Here is a 20316-nt window from a genome sequence, read left to right on the forward strand (position 1 = left end):
TTCAAGGTAGCTCCAGCAAATGGCAATATAGAAATCCATTTTGAGCCCTCAGAAAACACTGTTAGGGTTTTTGACAGGGGACACTTACTAGACATTCTGGATTTCATGGATCTGGGTGTAACTAACAGTTAGGTTGGTTGAATGACTGGAACTTGACTTGGTGGTGACCTAGAGTTAGGGAAATTCATATGCCAGAGCTTTCCTGGCATAAGTGAAAGAAGGAATCCTAGAGACAGGAATGTTGCCCTGAATTTCTCACGTGTGATCTGCACAGCCCTCCTTCCTCTTCCTGTGTTGAGGATGCAGAAGACACTCTCTTCATGAGTTAACCATAGATAAACTGGTGACGGGAGAACCTCCATCCTTGAAAACCTGTGGTTATACCATTTTATATGTCAGGTACAAATATAGGGGAGACAATCACTGAGTTGAGTATCTTGATTTCTTGGGGATGATGCAAACCCAGAGTAGTGACAACTAAGTGGGTGGCCCTTAACTATCAAAGGCAATGGGTCCACATCAATAGTCAAGAGCAGATGACACATACCAGAAATTAGAATGATTTGGCTGGCAGAGATCATTGATGATGGAATATGAAGACAGTGCTGCAAGGAATGACACTGAGAACCGGCCTAGCAGAACTGAGACCAACAGACATTGTCCTAAAGGGATGGGTATTAAATGTTAGGCATTGTGGGTCAAATGGTCTCTGTTGCAAATAGTCAACTCCATCCAGCTGGTGTAAAGTGAGAGATGAGCACAGTTATGTCCCAGTGAAACTTTTAAAGTTAGGGTAAGATGTGTCCCATGGGCCATAGTTGCCAACCTGAGCACTAGACTCTTATTTATCTATATAAGAAGTCTCAAATCCAGTAGACAAAACACCTGACACAAGTCATCACAGCAGAGAATCACAGCCTCTCCCCCAATTTTCAGAAATAGGTAACTTCTATTTCTCAAAGTTACCTACTTATGAAAATAGGTATGTAACCAGACCTGTGTGGAAGAAGATTGGAACTTGGAGAAGTAGATTATCATAAAATTGGATTAATCCCCCATTCTCTGCCCATGTTAGCATTCTATTGCTATAACAGGTACCTGAGATAATCAACTTATAAAGAGAAAATATTTACTTTGGCTCACAGTTTTGGAGACTCCAGTCCACAAGTGATTGATCTTGTTGCTTTGGACCTGTGACAAGTTGGCACATCATGGCAGAGCAAAATATGCTCAACTTGGGCTAGGGATGTGGCTCAAGCGGTAGCGCGCTCCCCTGGCATGCGTGCGGCCCAGGTTCGATCCTCAGCACCACATACGAAGATGTTGTGTCCGCCGAAAACTAAAAAATAAATATTAAAAATTCTCTCCCTCTCTCTCTCTCTCTTTAAAAAAAAAATGCTCAACTCATGGTTAAGAAGTAAAATGTGTGCTCACGCACACAGTTAAGTTTTGCTGCACTTAGCAAAATAAGGAGTTCTGTGAGAAAGTATTAACTCTTTGAACTGTGTCTTTGTTGCTGTCTTAAGAAGATAAAAGAATGTTCTGCCAAGTGTAAAATTTATATATATGTGTGTGTGTGTGTGTGTGTGTGTGTGTTTGCCTGGGAATAACTAACCACAAGTTAATTGATAAGAAATACGGAGCACTGTGACCATAAACAAAGTTTTCCTGAGAATGTTTATCCATGCTTGTAAGGATTAAGCTGCTGAAAGGATGTTTTTTCTTTTCCCTTGTTTTAATTAACAATGCTGTATAAAAGAAGGAGAGAACAAAGTAAAGATGGTACTCATTTTCTACTGGATGTGTGTGTGTGTGCGTGTGTCTTTCTTTAAGCATCTCTGCTGTACCAGGAATTATAGATTGTCAGCGGGCTCTGACAGTAAAAGACAGGACAGAGTTGAGATCCCACTATCACCTTAAAGAACATGTCCCCAGTAACCTGAAGATTTCCCACTAGTACCCACCTCTTGAAGGTTCCACCACCTCCTAGTTGCAACTCAGAAGTGACCAAGACTTTACCATATGGACTTTTGGGGGTACATTCCAGATCCAACGTATACCACTGCACTAATAGAATGTCAGAGGTCTTACATTGCATAGATCATCAAACTGTCTACTCTGTTGACTACGATGTGGCTTGAATCTCATGAGTTGGAAATGCCAAATACTTGAGACATCTGTATAAGATACAAACAAAACAGAGAATGGAGCTGTAGGGGCCAGCTAACTCAATGATGTTTTTAGGGTCTGGCACCTGCTCCCCAATGAGGCACAGCATTGGTAGAACTTTCAGGGTGTTTTTCTCCCACTTCAGTATTTAGGATCAAACTCGGTGCCTCACACATGCTAGGCAAGTACTTTACCACTGAACTCTATCCCCAGCCAAACTTTCAGATTTTGAAGACAGTAGCATGTATCCATATGAATGTGCTTTAACCCATCTTCAGAGCCTCCTAGATGGATTCCAGTTTCATTTGGGACAACAGTGAAAGCACTCTGCATCAAATCCAGGCTGAAGTACCAATTTCTCAAGCATTAAGTCTGAATGATCCACCAGACAGAATGATACTCACTGTCAGTGGTAAGTAGGTTGAGGTTGGAAGCCTCTAGAAAGCACTAATAAGAGACTCAGCACAGACTTCTGGCATTTCAGAACAAATACATGCCCTGTTGTAGTGGAAACCATTCTACTTTTGAGAAACAGCTTATGATTGGTATACAATAGAGACTGAACAAACCATAAGACATCAAGTGGCCGCACAGACTGAGCTTCCTATTAAGAAAAGGATGTTATATGTTCTGTTGAGACACAGGACAGACACATGGGCACATGCAGAAAAAAAATGTATCCTCAAGTAAAAATGGCATAGATGATATTGATCTCAGGCAGCTCCAGTAAGTAAAGAGAATTGCATGAGCAGGGGATCTATACTCTTCAACACAAACACGTTACACTACCTCTTCTCCCTCAGTCCATGCCTATGACTTCCTGAGATATTCCTTATTACCCATTGATGCCGACAAAAAGCCTGGTTTACAGATGTTGTCTGCATGATATGTAGTTCCACCTGAAAGTGGAGAACTAAAATTATGTTCTCACAGAAAGGTGATCATGAAGACGGTAGTAAAAGAAAAATCTTCCCAATTCAGTTACTGAATTTAGCAGCCAATAAGTCTGGAGAGAGAGATGGCCACAAAGAAGCATACACACTGATTTATGAATTGTTGCCAGTGGTTTGGCTGGATAGGCAAGGATATGGAAGAAACAAGACTGGTGACAAGAAAGTCTTGGAAAAGGTATGGTGTTTGATGGGGGACTGCACACCTCACTTTAGAGAAGGGTAAGAACTTCTTCCCTTGATTCTTGTTAGGTAGAAATATACAATTGTTTTATATTATAAGGAAATTCAAATATGTATATAAGGATACATATGGATGTTGACTATCCAAAACATGGACTGTGGCCATTATAAATTAATTCATCTCAGCTTCAAATTCACCTTCAAAACCTACCATAGAATAATGAACTGGATTCTTTTTCACTTATCTTTTTCCCTTACAGGTTAGTATAGGAGGCACTGGAGGGACAAACAAAAGCAAAGAAATCCTCTTGCTGCATCTAGTTGGTGCACAGTGAATCAGCCATATGGAGGTAAAAAACATTTTCTGGCACTTTGCCCATTCTATATGCTCAGAACACAGTCCCTATGTAGATTAGTCAATTTTCTGTTACTATAACAAAATATCTGAGAATAGATACTTTATAAAGAGACTTATCTAGTTCCAAGTTCTGGATGTGCAAGGGCATGGCACCAGCATTGGCTTAGCTCTAGTGAAAACCCCATGGGAGATGGCATCACAGTGGTGGAAGCAGGTGTGAGGAAGATTATATGGTGAGACAGAAAGCCAGAGAGCAAAAATGGGCCAGTCTTGGGACCTTCAACTAGGTTCCACCTTAAAATCCTACCACATGTGTGTGTTACTAGGGATTGAACTTAGGGCCTTGCACACATAGACAAGCATTCTACCTCTGAATTCCATCCACAGACCTTTATTTATTTATTTTTTTAATTTTGAGATAGGGGCTCACTAAGTTGCCCAGGCTAGCTTCAAATTTGCAATCCTCCTGCTTAGCCTCCCAAGTAACTGGGAATATAGGTATGTGCCACCTACACCTGTCTCACCACCTCTTAACACCTCCATACTTAGGACCAAGGTCCAATGCATGAACACTTGAAAAATACATATCCTATCCAAACAAGAGCACTAGAGGATTTTGAGCTTTGGCCCAGGCATTTCCTTCTCTGGCCCTCCTAATTTGAACATCTAACACTGAAAGGATGTCCATTAAAAGAGGGACATCTCAGTTACATGTGTCAACCAGCTTAACAGATTGTTTTCAGTGTCCCCAGGACACATGCACTGAGCATCCCAGAATGAATGCTGCATGTCAGCATAGTAACTTTTGTGCAAACTGCCACATAAGCCTATGCCCCAGATGCCTGTTTACCATAGCCCTCCAGATGTGGACACTAAGGGTGCAAAGCTATTTACTACTAATGTACTTACATCACTTTATTTTAAGAGAGTTTCCTGGAAGCAACATATAATTTAGTCATGCTACTTCATCTTTCTTTTTGCATGTTAGATCATTTATATTGAATGGTTCAGATTACAAACATGATTCAACTCTATTATTATGTTTAGTCTCTTTTTTATTTTTCTGTTTTCCTTTTATTACTGTGCTTTTTAGTTATTTAACCACTTATTAGTACTCTAATCTATCTCCTGTATTTTTTACTGTATCTCATTGCTTTCTCTTCTTTTTGGTGGAGCTGGGCATCTGACCAAGGGCTTCTTGAATGCTACACAAGTACTCGCTGAGTTAAATCCCTAGTCCCCCACTGCATATTTTTTAGGGATTAAAATATACATAAATTATTAGGTTACATGGAATGACATTTTACCATTTAAATGAAATACAGAAACTTGGTATCAACTTGGCTTACCCTCATTATTATGTTGTGTTTGTCTTATGTATTATATCTACATAAATTGAAATATCTGTATACCTGTAAGATGTTTTATTCTTTTCAACAATCATTTATAAAAAATTCAAGTAGAAACTAGTTGTGGTGGTGCATACCTGTAATCCCAGCTACTCAGGAGCCTGAGGCAGGAGGATGGCAAGCTCAAGGTCAGCCTGGTCAATCTAGAAACTGTCTCAAAAACAAAACAAAGGATGAGGGGCTGGGGTATAACTCAGTGGTAGAGTACCCCAAATTCAATCCCCAGTATTGTCCCCCAAAATATCTCAGTTGTACAATACCATATTTATCCAGGTAACTATTTCTACAGCTTTCCCTTCATTCCTGATATTTCAAATTTCATTTCTTTCTTAGGTGCATTTCTAACAATTCATTTAAAGCAGGTCTTTTGGCAATGACTCTGTCTTACTTCATCTGAGAATTTATTTCACTTTCATTACTAGAGAATACTTTTGCTTGATATAGCATTCTAGGTTGATACTTCAGTTCAGTACTTGAAAAATATTTCCACATTTCCTCCTGGCATTTATGATTTCAGTTGAGAAATAAATGGAATTTTTCTACAAGCATTCATGTGAGTTTTCTCAGTATCTTTTCAAGATTTTTTATTTTTAGCTTTCACTACATTTTTGGGATTAGTTTTCTTTATGTTTTGTGTTCACTGAACATCTTGTACCTGTGTTGTTCACCAAATCTGAGAAAATTTTTTCTTCTGATACTAGAGATTGAACCAGGGGTACCCTGTCACTAAGCTATATCCTCAGCACTTAAAAAAAAAAAAAAAAAACTTATTTAAGACAGGGTCTTGCTAGTTTGCTGAGACTGGCCTCAAACTTGCCATCTTCCTACCTCAGCCTCCGAATCACTGATACTACATGTGTGTGCTATCACACCAGACCTATTTTTCAAATAGTCATGTGCTATGGGAGTGAATTCTGAGAACTGCACTTTTGGGCAATTTCATCATTTCACAAATATCTTAGATTTACACAAATCTAGATGGCATGGCCTACCACAAACTTAGCCCAGATGGTATGCAGTCACATGCGATCTATTGTTGCCCGCATTTGGTTGTTATGACACATAGTACTGTTTTTTTGTTTTAAAATTTTTATTGTAGTTGTAGATGGACAGCATGCCTTTATTTATTTATTTTTATGATTGAACCCAGTGCCTCACACATTCTAGGCAAGTACTCTACCACTGAGCTACACTTTGAATTATTTTCAAAGCTTTCTGCAATGCTATTTGTGTCTGAAAGGCTGGTCTACCTCACATTCTAGTTCTCAAAGTCTGTTATGTTTAACTGCCACCACAGGATTGCCTGGAGATTGTAGGCAAGTGAATGACATTGACTGACATGTAGCAGGTGACACCTGGGAAACCAAAAAAAAAAAAAAAAATTCCTGTTAACTTTCAGAACTGCAGATAGTAATCTCTCTAAGAGGTAGCAGTATCTTCTATCAGATTTTCCTAAAGGGATGGGGTATAGAGCTGTATGTTTTGGCTGACATTATGTTGTAATATCTTTCAGTTTACAGCTAGCAGCTATGAGCAGCTCGGAGTGCTTGAAGAATCTACACTTGTTCAAGCCTGATAGGAACGCCTGCAGGATGGGATGCTCTGCTCTAGCAAGCCGTTAGTGAAAACACATCCTTAGCACTTGTGGTTAGTGATGCCAAGCTGCCAGGCCAGGAAACTGATAGCCAGGAGCTTCGACATGGAACTTCTAACTTAGAAACCCCCTCCCCTAGGGACAAAGACCCTTCCTGATGATAGCAATATTTAGAACATCCTCATAGTGTGGTTACATTAGGCATAAGATGATTGGCTTATGGATACTATCCTTGATGGGCACGCCCCACTCAAACCCTGTAACATTATACTAGGGTCACAGGCTAAGCTGACAGCAAGCTCGGGCACACCAATCAAACCCCAAATATCAAATTAAGAAAAGCAAATGTTTTGTGTGCAATTTGTGCTTGAGGAGCACCAGCGCACAGGCATTGCTACAAAGAAGGTTCTGGTGAATCTGAACTCATCTCCAGTGCAGAGGAGGAAGTCCTCTCCAGTGGCAAGGTGTTTGGGTGAGGTGATGTCTTCACCAGCAGTGAGTTTCTCAGGCAGGGCAATGTCTGGGCTGTGAACACTATACTGTCATTTGTTAATGATACTGTCACTTGGAGTCCAAAATGAAGGACAAGGCCAACCTGCACTAATGACTTCACCCATCACCCACATGTGCTCATCATCAGGCAACTATCAATGAGTTCCAGAGGGACCTTCAGGTCTCATTTCAGTCGGTAAGATGGCGTCTAAGGCAAATTCATGAGCCATAACCACCCACACAAGGCAGTCCAGATTGATGTGATCACCTTTATTGTCATTGCCAATAGGTAATGGCAATAACAATTGTGCCTAACAGTAACACTCACACCCACAAGAGAACCATTCCATTACCACTCCTCACAAGAAACACATGGAACATGAAAGTGCACAGGTCTCTTCTGTTCAGGATTATTGTTTAGTGTGATTTGGAATACCTCTACACTGGCTGGATTAAAAGCCAAAGAAAGGGCTGCAGCCCTGATGGCAGCACATGACAGAATCCAAAGTTGCTCAAGCATATATAAATGTTGGGTCACTCAGACTGAAATCTGGTTGAGTTGGTCTATGAAAGGCCATATTCAAAGTCAGTGATGATTTCCAGCATAGCAGAACATGATACCAGCCATGTCCAGAGTTCTTGCTATTTTTCATCTTACATGAAAGGGCAAATCCAGAAGATCTAGTTGTCAGTCCAAGCTGTTGTTTGACTCAGGAATATGATTTATTTTCCAACCATGGAGTGAATCTATAAAGAAAAAGAAAATATAGGTCTCTCCCTCCCTCCCTCTCTGAGTTAAAGGAATTCCTATTCTCAAGTCCAAGGATCTGGCTCTCCCTCCACAGCCATGAAACTGAGGTCTGTCACACTACCAGCTATTCACTCAACCTTTTTTCCACATGCCCCTTTTTAATATGAATAAAAAAATTAGGTAAGAGAGGAGCAAGAGCATTTGAACAACATTGAGATCTATATTATAGCCTAAATTTGGCTAGTATGAGTTACTATTAGTGAACCATGTTTAAAAGCATGACGAGAGAATCTTCAATGCTAAAATATGATTTGTGCTGGGGGTGCAACTCAGTGGTAGAGTATATACTTGGCATGTGTGAGGCCCTGAGTTCAATCCCAGGAACAACAAATAAACAAATAGTATAGGATACTTTTGTTTCCAAAAGGCTCATTTTTGGCTAGATGCCACCTGAAAGGTCTAGCACCTTGACTGGAATGGTTTTGCTATACAAGAAACAGATATATCCCACCAGGAATGATCAAGGTGGACTCATAAATATTCAAAATAAATGTAAAGAATCATTCAGAAGGTGGTATGTCTGTCAACATACAAGATTTCAGGGGTGGGGATGCAATTTCCATATCTAAACATTTACTTTTTCTTGTGTGTGAATCGCTGTTTTTAAAGGCTGAAGGATAATATGTAAAAAATTGACTTTGCATCCTTCCTTGCCTTTACAATAAAGTTTTTCTCCACTGTGAGGTCAAATGAACATCAAAGTTTTTAACAATTACAACTTTTCCACATATCATACATCAACAGTGTTTTCTCTCCAGTGGAAGAGCCTATATTTTTAATAGGTCCCTGAGAATTAGGATTTTCATGTTTGTTACATTATACGGCTCCAGGATGAGTTCTCACAATACTGCATCATGATCAGATTCCAATGATTCTAACACAATTCTTAAATTCATGGGGCATCTTGAGAATAGAGGTCTTTCAATCCTTTGAAATAAACTGGCATAATTGAGGGCTGTTCCACATTCTTCACATTAATAAGGTTTTTCATCAGTAAAAATTCCAGTGTGATGATTAAGACGTGAAGAACTCCTAAAGGATTTTCGGCATTCCTTCCATTCAAAGGGTTTCTGTTCAGTTTGAGTTATTAAATGTTCTGTTAGCAAATAAAGCCTATTATAGGTGTTCTCACATTCCTGATATTTACAGGGCTTCTCCCTAGTGTGAATTCTTACATGGTGATATAGGTTTGAGGATGTAGTGAAGGATTTCCCACATTCCTTACATTCATAGGGTTTCTCCCCTGTGTGAGTTCTTACATGTTCAGCTAGGCTTGAAGAAACGGTAAAGGCTTTCCCACAATACTTACATTTATATGGTTTTATTCCAGTATGAATTCGAATGTGCTTATTAAGACATGAGGAATTTCCAAAAAATTTTCCACATACCTTACACTGAAAGGGCTTTTCCCCTGTGTGAGTTTTTACATGTTCAGTCAGCAGATAACACCTTTTGTAGGCTTTCCCACATTCCTTACATTCATAAGGTTTCTCTCCAGTGTGGGTTCTTATGTGCACAATGAGACATGAGGAAGTTGTGAAGGCTTTCCCACATTCCTTACATTCATAGGGCCTCTCTCCAGTGTGAGTTCTTACATGTTCAGCTAGACTTGAGGAAACAGTGAAAGCTTTCCCACAGTATTTACATTTATAAGGTTTTACTCCAGTATGAATTCGAATGTGTTTATTACGGCAGGCAGAACTTCTAAAGGATTTTCCACATAACTTACATTCAAAGGGCTTCTCCACCGTGTGAGTTTTTAAATGTTCAGTTAGCAAGTAACACCTTTTGTAGGCTTTCCCACATTCTCTACATTGATAAGGTCTCTCTCCAGTGTGAGTTCTTACATGTTTCCGTAAGTATGAGGAAGCATGGAAGGCTTTCCCGCATTTTTCACATTCATAGGGCTTCTCTCCAGTGTGAGTTCTTACATGTTTACGCAGGTAGGAAGAAGCATGGAAGGCTTTACCGCATTCCTCACATTGATAGGGTTTCTCTCCAGTATGAATTCTTAAATGTTCAGTTAGGTTTGAAGCGGCAGTAAAGGCTTTCCCACATGCCTTACATACATAGGGCTTCTCTCCGGTGTGTGTTTGTACGTGTGTGGTAAGGCCTGAGCGTTTAGTGAAGGCTTTTCCACATTCTTTACATTTATAGGGTTTCTCTCCAGTATGAATTCTGAAATGTTCAGTTAGGCTTGAAGAAGTAGTGAAGGACTTCCTACATTCTTTACATTCATAGAGTTTCTCCCCTGTGTGGGTTCGCATGTGACTGTTAAGATTTGAAGAATAACCAAATACTTTTCCACAAACCTTACATTCATAGGGTTTTTCCCCAGTGTGGGTTCGCATGTGACTATTTAGGTTTGAAGAATATCCAAATACTTTCCCACAAACTTTACACTCATAGGCTTTTATGGTATACATTTGAATAGGCACAGTTCCACTTGTGGGAAATGTAAAATCTCCTGCATACTGCTTCAATTCAAAGAGTTTTTCTCCATTGTGATTTCTCAAATGAGCCTGAAAGTATGGCTGATTGAGGAAGGCATAGTCATTGCATTCAAAGGATTTGTCTTGTGTGATGGTTTTCTGGTAAACATCATTTGGAGTAAGGCTAAAAGCTCTTTCACACTGACTCAATGCAGAGAGTGTCTGTTCAGTAGAGGTTTTGTGAGGAGTAGGAAAATACCTTCCATACTGATTAGAGTCACAAGGGTTCCTTGAATTTTGAATTTTCATGTGTGTCTTGAAATATGAGTGTTCACTGAAGATTTCTCCATATTGCAGATAGTTACAGAGTTCCCCTGCACTTTGGTTTCCCACCTGCTGATAAGGGATGAAATATGGTTAAAGATTTTTTTTTCAAATGAAATGGATTTTACCTATCTGAAAGCAAAAATAAAACATAATTGATTCTTACTGTTTTTATTACATGTATAGGAATTCCTACTCTGTGAACTTCTCTCAAATTGAATGAAGGAATACTGCAAGGATTCTGAACCATCTATTTTAGTCTTAGGATAATTCCTGTACATTTTCATAAAATTCTTTTAAGAATCTCAGTACCCAACTTTATATGTGGGAAAGTGTACTTCTAAGAACTCTGAAGTTCCAGATTTTGAGCTTGGATTAGGGTATCCTAAATTCATCACATTCAGGATCTCAGGATCCCTTTAGAGACATTTCCCCTGCTAAGGTAAATGTTATTTCTCTCAAGCATCTCTTGGGCCAGGAATGCAGCTCAGTGGTAGAATGCTTGCCTAGCTCAAGGTCTTGGTTTGATTCCCAGCACCACAGAAACAAAAAAAACAAGTCTCATTGATACAGATTTTCTATAAGAGAATTCCCCATCTTTTTCAAGTATGATAAATGAGGATTCACCAATACTGCAACCTTCTCCCTATTGACAAATGGTTGAATGATGAATAAAGAATGTATTTAGAGGGTTATTATAAATTTCACCATTTTCATTCTTTCATATAGTTATTGCCATGTCAATTCTATAGTACTCAATGAAGGAACAATAGGACTAAAATTCTGTGATATCTGTTCTAATGTTAAAAAGATTAAGATAATTGCTTTAAAAACTCCAATGTCCAGAATTCCAAGATATGTGGGACTGTGTACTTGTGGGATCCCTGAAGGAACTGGCTTCACAATAGTTTGGGATACTATTGATATTATACTCAAAATTGATATTATATTCAAAGTATCTCTCCTGACATATTGCTTCCCTCCCACTTGGATGAATGTTACTATCTATAACAGAATTCACATCTTCTCTGAGTGTGGAAACAACATCTTTTGTTAATCTTACCATTTGTATCCCACTGGAAATTCGTTCCCTCAAAATATTCTGCTGAAATGCTGCCTCTTCAGTGCTAACGTGCATTTTCCATTCTAAATATGATCAGAAGACAAATTTAAGATTTGGAGAAAGAAATGGTAGATTGTAGAAATTAAAAATAATAGGGCTTATATGTATTTGTTTTATCATTCTTTCTTTTCTTTCTTCTTTTTTTTTTTTTTTTGGGTACCAGGGATTGGAGCCACATCCATAGCCCTTTTTATATTTTATTTAGAGACAGGGTTTTGCTAAGTTGCTGAGGCTGTCTTTGAACTTGTGATCCTCCTGCCTCAGCCTTGTGTGCCACATGCCCAGCCACTGTATTTGTTTTCAAATTAAACATGGTATAAAAAAAAGTGGGCTGGTGTTGAAAACCAGTACAGCACTTGTCTTGCATTCCTGGGTTCAATCCCTAGAGCCAAAAGAACAAACCAACCAACCAAACCAAACAAACCAAACAACAACAACAACAAAAAAGATAAAGGAAAAAAATATGGGGGAAAAAAAGCAATGTTTGAGCATTTTAACTAGATCAAATTTGGCAACAGTAAAGTTGTGGATCATAGTCTTAAATAGTTTATTATAAACTGATTCTTTAAAAATTAGAACTGATGGTAAACAAGAATAATATTATCAGGCATGAAAAGAAGAAAAGATCTAGACAAAGAACAAATGAAAAAGTGATTTTAAAAAAAAGACAACAGTTCATTTTGGAGATCACAGGAAAGTCTGAGTAGACAGAGTATGAGAAGCTGAGATTTTCTACCTTCTCAGAGTAATGTCCTGAACCTTCTTAAATCAAGTACACCTTAAAAAGTTTCATGATCCTTCCAAACTCAATAAACTTCTCCTTGATCACAGTTGCCCTCCAGACTCACTCACCTTGGAGATCTCCTGTCTGCATATCCTCTTCTTGTTCTAACCATGAGATGAGACTGGGTTTGGTGGGTTCACATCCTGTACATGGGGAAAGATATTCATGAAATAGGTTCATGCAACAGATGATAAAACAGTATAGTTCTAATAATACTGTTTCTAATGAAAGCAGAAGAATTATTTCAAAAGAGTGAAGTATGCAAGTATCATCTCTTTCTGTACCCAAAAATGATTAGTTATCTTGGAATTCTGAAGACCCAAATTAATGCTAACAAACAAAACACTAACACTGAATCAAACAGAAAGTAAAGTGAAACAAAAAGATCCTTGTTTTTCTGGGGAAAAACTATACCATAAATCACAAATTATAATGCATTAGATACAAATGGGTGGCTTGCTAACATGCACTGACAGGGATCTATCTGGAATTTCTGATTCAGTATGTCAAAGGAAGAAACTGATAATTTACATTTCTAACAGGATCACAGTGATTTGTTCATCTTGGACCACATTTTGAGAACCACCATGTTAGATCATGGTTTTGCTTTCTGCAGTTTTAGTTACCTACCATCAACTAAGGTCCATAAATATTAAGTAGTAAATTCCAAAAATAAACAATTTGGAAGTTTTAAATCACACAATGTTCTGAGTAGCTTATGAAAGCTCACAATATTCTATTCTGTCCTATCCATGGGATATGAATTATCCCTTTATCCATCACAGCCATACTTCGTATGCTACCTGCCCATTAGTCTTTAACAAGCCATCTCACTTATCAAGTTGACTGTCACAGTGTAGCAGTGCTTTTGTGTAAATAACCCTTGTCTTACCTAATAATAACGGACCCAAAGCAGACTGTAATTATGATGACAATTTGAACATGCCAAAGAGAAGCCACAGTGCTCCATTTAATCTAAAAGTTGAAAGATCTTGGCTTAATAAGGAAAAGAAAAAATATCATATGCTAAGGTTTCTATCTACATAAGAAGGAATCTTCAACCTGTGAAACTGTGAAGAAGGAAAAAGAAATACATGCTACTTTCACTGTCACATCTTAAAATAGTATTTTGAATTTGTATGAGTTTGGTTTCAGAACTCCACTGGGGATCTTGAGACATATCCCCCATGGATAAAGGGGGACCACTGAATTAGGGTAAAGACTATGTTCCTATTGTTTCCCAATGTATTTGGTGTTGAGATCACTGATTGTGCAGTACTTTAAGGACAGAACATCCATTTCTTCCCTAAGAGCTACAAGGAATGATGGCAGTCTTACCCAACGAGACCAGGTTCTGGTAGTTCTCCAGCATCACATCTCTGTATAGGTCTCTGTGAGTTTTATCCAATAAAATCCACTCTTCTTGAGTGAAGTTCACAGCCACATCCTCAAAGGTCACCAAGTCCTAAATTGTTAAACACATGGCAGCCTGAGTAATAAGTTATAATAGTAATATCTCTAACAATGTTGACTAAAGAACGAGGAAGTGAGGCCAATGCCTATGCAAGGATCTGATGGTTTTCACTGTCTATTGCAAAGTTCAATGGTCCCAGGAACTCTTTCTCTATCCACATGCACTTACTGCCCATCTCCTGAATCATATGGCTTTTATGGCTCTACTGAAAAATGAATTTATCGCACCACACTTAGACTAGAAGCTCTTTTCTTATTTCCTTCTATTTTTTTTATATTTATTTTTTAGTTTTTCGGCGGACACAACATCTTTGTTTGTATGTGGTGCTGAGGATCGAACCCGGGCCGCACGCATGCCAGGTGAGCGCGCTACCGCTTGAGCCACATCCCCAGCCCCTTATTTCCTTCTATTAAAGTATACTCCTATCATATGCTTGATAAACAGGACAAATGAATAGTCTTTTATGGAAAAGGACACTTTTTTCTTTCTTAACATCTGGCAGAGTACTTGGCAAAAGAAGAATCACACCATACCCTTGTCACCATTAGTGTCATCATTGCTTAGTAATTACTGAAATATTGGGATGATTTTCAGATAACACCTCATTGATAAGAAGACACCATTCCTGTAGATTCATCTGGGGACTTATTTGATTGAGGCTCTACTGACTTTAAATAGTTGTGGAGATAAGTCTGTCTAGAAGAAAATGTGCCTGGTGGAGGCAAGCATGTCATTCTGTTCGACAGTTTCTGCATACCTGGTAATAGTTTATCAGGCAGTCTGCCATCTTTTCTGCTTTTATCTTTTCTTCAAGTAGGCTGAATGGATCCCTGAAAAGAACTGCTCCTGGAAAAGAAAGAAGGCATGAGAACCGGTACTACCCTAATTCCTACACTTACATGCCTAGAAGCCATTCCATCCTACCATGAAACTGCCATGTAATCCTGCACATTTGAAAAGCGCTCTCTCTCTTCTCTCTCTCTCTCTCTCTCTCTCATATGTGTACTACTATCATAGAATGCTAGAGCAGTCCTGTCTCACCTAGAGCTAGAAAAAGGGATGGTGAGTGGTACTGCCCATTGCAAAAACTACGATAGTTCATTTTACAGGTAAGCAAACTTAAATTCAGAGAAATTGTCTTCATTTATCCATGATGAAAATTCTCAAGGATATCATGCAGCACATACACCAGGGGGCTCATATGCACAACAGTATTATCTAGCCTACTTTGGCATCTCCAAAAAAACAAAAAATAAAAAGCTGGGTGGTGTGGCTGCTCAGGCCTGGGCCAATGGGCTCTGTTACACAAGGTGGATATAAAGCAGAATCTCTATAAAAGAACATTAACAGGACTGGTCAGGGGCCAATCAATAACTATCATTCTGTGAGGATGAAGGCAAAGTTTTCTGGAACGCTGTTTTCCTAGATGCCAAGACCACTACAGGCAGCTTATGAATCTTGGAGGATAAGGGAAATCTCCATTCTTCCTTATAGAGCAGTACTTCATCATTTGTCATCAAACATTGGCTTACTCGCCACAGATGATATAAAGAAAGCCACTAAATACAGTGTAACCTGTTAACATAAGTATTAATAACACCCACTATCATTTACTGAGGACCAGAAAGTATGCATTTACACTAGAGGTGTGTGTGTGTGTGTGTGTGGAGAGAGAGAGAGAGAGAGAGAGAGAGAGAGAGAGAGAGGCAGGCAGGCGTGAGGGCACAGGGGAGACAGACTGACTTATGTATCTTTCCAACCATTCACCGTAGACATCAAATCCCTATTTAATGCTGGAAAAAAACTAGATTCAAACAATAAAAGGATTTGTTCCATATCACCCATTTAGGAAGTGGTGAACCAGGGCCCAACTGTAGCTAAAGTGGTCCTGATCACCTGAGGTTGCTGTCACATTCCAGGACGATTAGAAGTTGGTCTAGACCTGCAATGTCTAGAGCACCACAATGTACTGTCTCATCACATGTGTTAACGTTCATTTTATATGAAGCTAGTATGATGGAAAAGAATTAAAATTTATTTCTTTATTTTTTTCCTTGCAGTGCTGGAGATGGAACTCAGGGCCTCACACATGCTAGGCAAGCACTCTAATACCACTGAGCTAATTCTCAGCCCTTGAATTGTATATTTATTTATTTTTGTACTGGGGATTGAACCCAGGGGTGTTTAACTCCTGAGCCACAACCTCAGCCCTTTTTATTTTTTGAGACAGGGTCTAAATTGCTTAGGGTCTTCCTACGTGGTTAAGGTTGGCCTCAAACTTGCAAACCTCTTGCCTCAGTGCGACCTTTTTTTTTTTTTTTTTTTTTTAAGGAATAAGATTTATTTAAGTGCGAAGATAGAAACAACTCCTGCAGGGGCAGGAGGAGGACCCCAAGAGGGGTTGCCCTGGGTACGACTTTAACAGCTAAATTAGCTAGGCGACTAAAACTTGGATTCAACGATGACCTACAGTTAGTGAGGCTGACATGCCAGAACTTCCCTGGCACAATGTGACAGAAGGGATCCTAGAAACAGGAAAGTTCTACTGAATTTGCCAGCTGATTTCCACACCCCTCCCACCCTTACCCCAATCTATGTTGATGATCCAGAAGACAATACTTTCTTTATGGAGATAACAAAAAAAATATGCCAGATATTCATATACTGATACCACCACTGAAATGCACACAGAGTTCCTCTATTCCAATGGCAAAAGTCAAAACCAGAGCAGCAGAAATCAAGTGTTGGCACTTAGACATCAACATCACAAGGCCACATCAACTCTCTGCTGGTTACACTTCAGGTGGTACCACCATCCATGGGCTCACAAAATACTTTAGCCACAGTGACAGCACTCACATGGCACTGGCTAGGGAAACCATTCCAGTGCAAATTAGTGCAACAATGGGAGTAGTCTCTGCAACCAACTAGTCTTAACACATTCCCCATTATTGAGAAGTAGCTAATCTAAATGAGGGGGAATGCCTTCCCGAAAACTCAGCTGCAGGGCCTGCTGTGAGACAACTTTAAGAAAGGGTGGCATTCTGTCTCATAGGACACAGTGCTTTGAATTAGAGTCTTACATGGTACTGTCTCCCCCACAACCAGATTACATGGGCCCAAGATTGATGAATAAGGGTAGAAATGGCTCTATTGACAGACATTTTGCTTCCAATCCCAATAACATAGAACACTTTGGAGATTTCTGCCCCTATTTGGGACTGCTTTCCCCAGGAGGCACAATTATATGACCCAGCGATCTCCACCTTCTGGTAGACACCCTCCTGGATAATACCCTTATGTTATCTAACCCTCTAACCTGTTTCTAACAGAAATATGGTAAATGTGCAGGGATTATGTAAATGTAATTAAAGTCCCCAGTGAGTTAGTTTTGTTTATCAATGGGAAAAATATCCTAGTGGACTTGATCTAATCAGGGAGAAGTCTTATTGAGTGTCTAGGCTTTCTGAGGTCCAGAAATGAAGAGCAGACTGTGTACATGTATAAGAAACACCAACCAACCCAAATTCAATTTCTTCTCCAAATACTCTCACAACATAGATCACTTCTGAAACCAGATGTGTTGGAATATTCCTCACACACAGCAAATAATTCTTTCTGCAACAATCCTCCAATTCAATTCAGTTCTGACATTGTCTACCTGGAGATAGTATTAGATCTCACAGGTTGAGGGCTCAGTCCCTAAAACTGCCTTTACTTATCTATTTACTAAATTTATTTTGGTACTGGGGATTGAACTCAGAGCGTCCTGCACGCTAGGCAAGCACTCAACCATTGAACAACACCCTCTGCCCACCCCCACCCCAACACCTTTAATTACCGGTGCTTCTTACTAGCTATAATCAGGGTTCCCATAAACCCCTCCTCAAGTTCAATTAATTTGCTTGAGCCTCTCACAGAATTCAGGGAAACACATTCACCAGTTTATTATAAAGGACGAAGTATATTTTCCCCACATTTTTCTTTGGAAAAAATGTGAAGCTACTAACAGGTCATTTGAACATAACATATAATATGCATACACTATAGTAGTGTTTGTGTCAGCTTTTCGCCACTATGATCAAAAGATCCAATAAGAAATATGTGGAGGAGTAAAAGTTTATTTGGTGCTCATGGTTTCAGAGGTCTCAGTCCATAGGTGGCTGACTCTGCTGCTTTGGCACAAAGTGAGGCAGAGCACCATAGCAGAAGGGTGTGGAAGAGGAAAGCAGCTCAAGTCATAGCAATCAGGAAGCAGAGAGAGCTCTGCTCACGAGGGACAAAATACAGACCCAAAAGACATGCTACCAATTACCTATTATCGCTTCCAGCCTACCCTACCTGCCTACTTATCACCACCATTCACTGACTTGATGTAAGGCTCTCACAGCCCAGTCATTTCACTTGTGAATTTTCTTGTATTGTCTCAGACATGGGCTTTTGGGGGAACACCTCATATCTAAATCATAACAAATAGGTCCACTAATTTTTAGCATTTTTTTCATGTTTTCTTTTTCCCCCACACACATTTTATTGTATTTGAAAGCAAGCCTGTTGAAAATAAACTGTAAATATGATGATATTGGAACATTAAATACTTGGTAATGCAACTCCTAAAAAAAGGGATTAAATTCACAATAGTTTTTTTTATTCAAGAAAATGAATAGTGGGCTGGGTGAATATCTCATTGGTAAAATGCATGCACCAGGCCCTGGGTTCAATCCTCATCACACACAAATCCATAAAAAGAAAATTAATATACATAGTATTGTCTAATATCTACTCATTCAAATGTTAATTTAGTCACATTGTTCGGTTTTGGATATTGTTGAATCTAAAATGCAAGGTTTCTTATTACATTTGTTTATGTATTTTTAGTCCAACTATCTTGTCAAAGATAAACTATTCCTAGTGCAGTAAAGCCTCCTTCCTTACTGAAGGCACGGTTCTTAAATTCTGTGGGGATGGATGTACAGCCTTAGGAAGTTCGGATGAAGGGAATGCCTGTAAATTCGTGGTTTTGTTTATAAAAAGGCTTGTGTTCTACAAACGTTCGTGTTCACATACAAAACTAGGCACACCTTCGGCACCTAAGAAAGTACCTTCACCTTTCTAACAAAGTAGAGTATGAAAAGGTAACTATCTGATGCGCAAAGGCGGCACACTCTCATTTGAAACATTGAATTGCCTAAGAGGGGGGAAAAAGGTCCTCAGGAAACTTCGCCACCTCGCGCCCGGGGCATGGCGTGGAACCCACGCTCTGGACCTGAGCAAGCGCTCCGCCACCCAGCTACAGCTTCAGCCCCGAACCAGTTTTCTCGCAGGGCTCACCCCGACTCGCAGCAGTCGCCAGGTCCAAGAGGCGGGAGGACACCGCGACGTCAACACGACTCTAACTGCGGAAAGTCCTTTTCTTTCGAAAAATAAAATTTACAAAGGGAGCTACTGGAGAGGACGGCAGCAGATGAGATAACCGGGACGCAGGCTCACGTCACTTCCCGGGCCCACAGCACGACCGCCCTCTCGGCCCCGCAGGACGCTGGCTGAGGACCAGCCTTTGCGCCAAGGTCCCTTCGCTGCCTAGGCCAACTCGGTCCTGCAACAACTCCTTCCACCTTCCTCCGTGGAACTGACCCCGACCGGGACGTTCCCCAAACTGGAGAAGCCGGAAGGATCCGGGTCGCGCGGAGATTGCGTCATGAAAAGGGAGCGGGGTCGTTGACGTCACCTCCGCCCGGCCTCGGGCGGGGCACGCGGGCGGGGCTCGCAGCCTCGAGCCTCAGACCAATTGAACCTGATAAGGCCGGGATTCTGGTTTAGTCCCGCGTGCACGGGGAAGGGCCCCCGACGTCGGCTCGCCGAGGGACGCGAGGGCAGAAGCAAGGCGGGGTCACAGGCTGTTATGACGCGGCCCTGGGCGGGTACAGCGGGACGAGCCCCCGCGAGGGTGGGGACGGCGGAATAGGCCGGAACCCCGCCCCCCACGTCCCTAGAGCCCTTCGAATGATATCACATTGGCAAATCTGTCAATCAATGGTCGGTGCCCTCCATACACTGGGTCTTTTAACTATTTCTTATCTGGATACCCTGCTAAACCCTGTCTATTGCTTTACTTTTCAAAGTTATATATATTTTTAGAAACCTTGAATTGTTTCTTCTTCAAATATATTTTTATTATTCAGGTCTTAGCAGATGATCCGGGGCCTCCCATTT

At 40.1% G+C, this 20316-nt stretch overlaps 1 protein-coding gene across 2 annotated transcripts; it reads right to left on the reverse strand.

The window, feature by feature from the left end:
- Positions 1-7410: 7410 nt before the first annotated feature.
- On the reverse strand, positions 7411-19754 carry LOC114107850 (zinc finger protein 266-like). Of its 2 annotated transcripts, none has more exons than XM_027955317.3 (6): positions 19435-19754; positions 14861-14949; positions 13968-14094; positions 12698-12772; positions 11786-11868; positions 7411-10791 (listed from the first exon to the last, which is right to left on the reverse strand). In XM_027955317.3, exons 2-6 carry the CDS (start codon positions 14888-14890, stop codon positions 8941-8943), a joined length of 2166 nt encoding a protein of 721 aa, XP_027811118.3. In that variant the 5' UTR covers positions 14891-14949; positions 19435-19754; the 3' UTR covers positions 7411-8940. The 2 variants fall into 2 exon arrangements, with proteins under 2 accessions (XP_027811118.3, XP_071459008.1); XM_071602907.1 differs by having other exon boundaries at positions 7411-10794.
- Between the last annotated feature and the right edge of the window lie 562 nt (positions 19755-20316).

This window comes from Marmota flaviventris, chromosome 1, assembly GCF_047511675.1.
Source record: "Marmota flaviventris isolate mMarFla1 chromosome 1, mMarFla1.hap1, whole genome shotgun sequence".
NCBI lineage: Eukaryota > Metazoa > Chordata > Mammalia > Rodentia > Sciuridae > Marmota > Marmota flaviventris.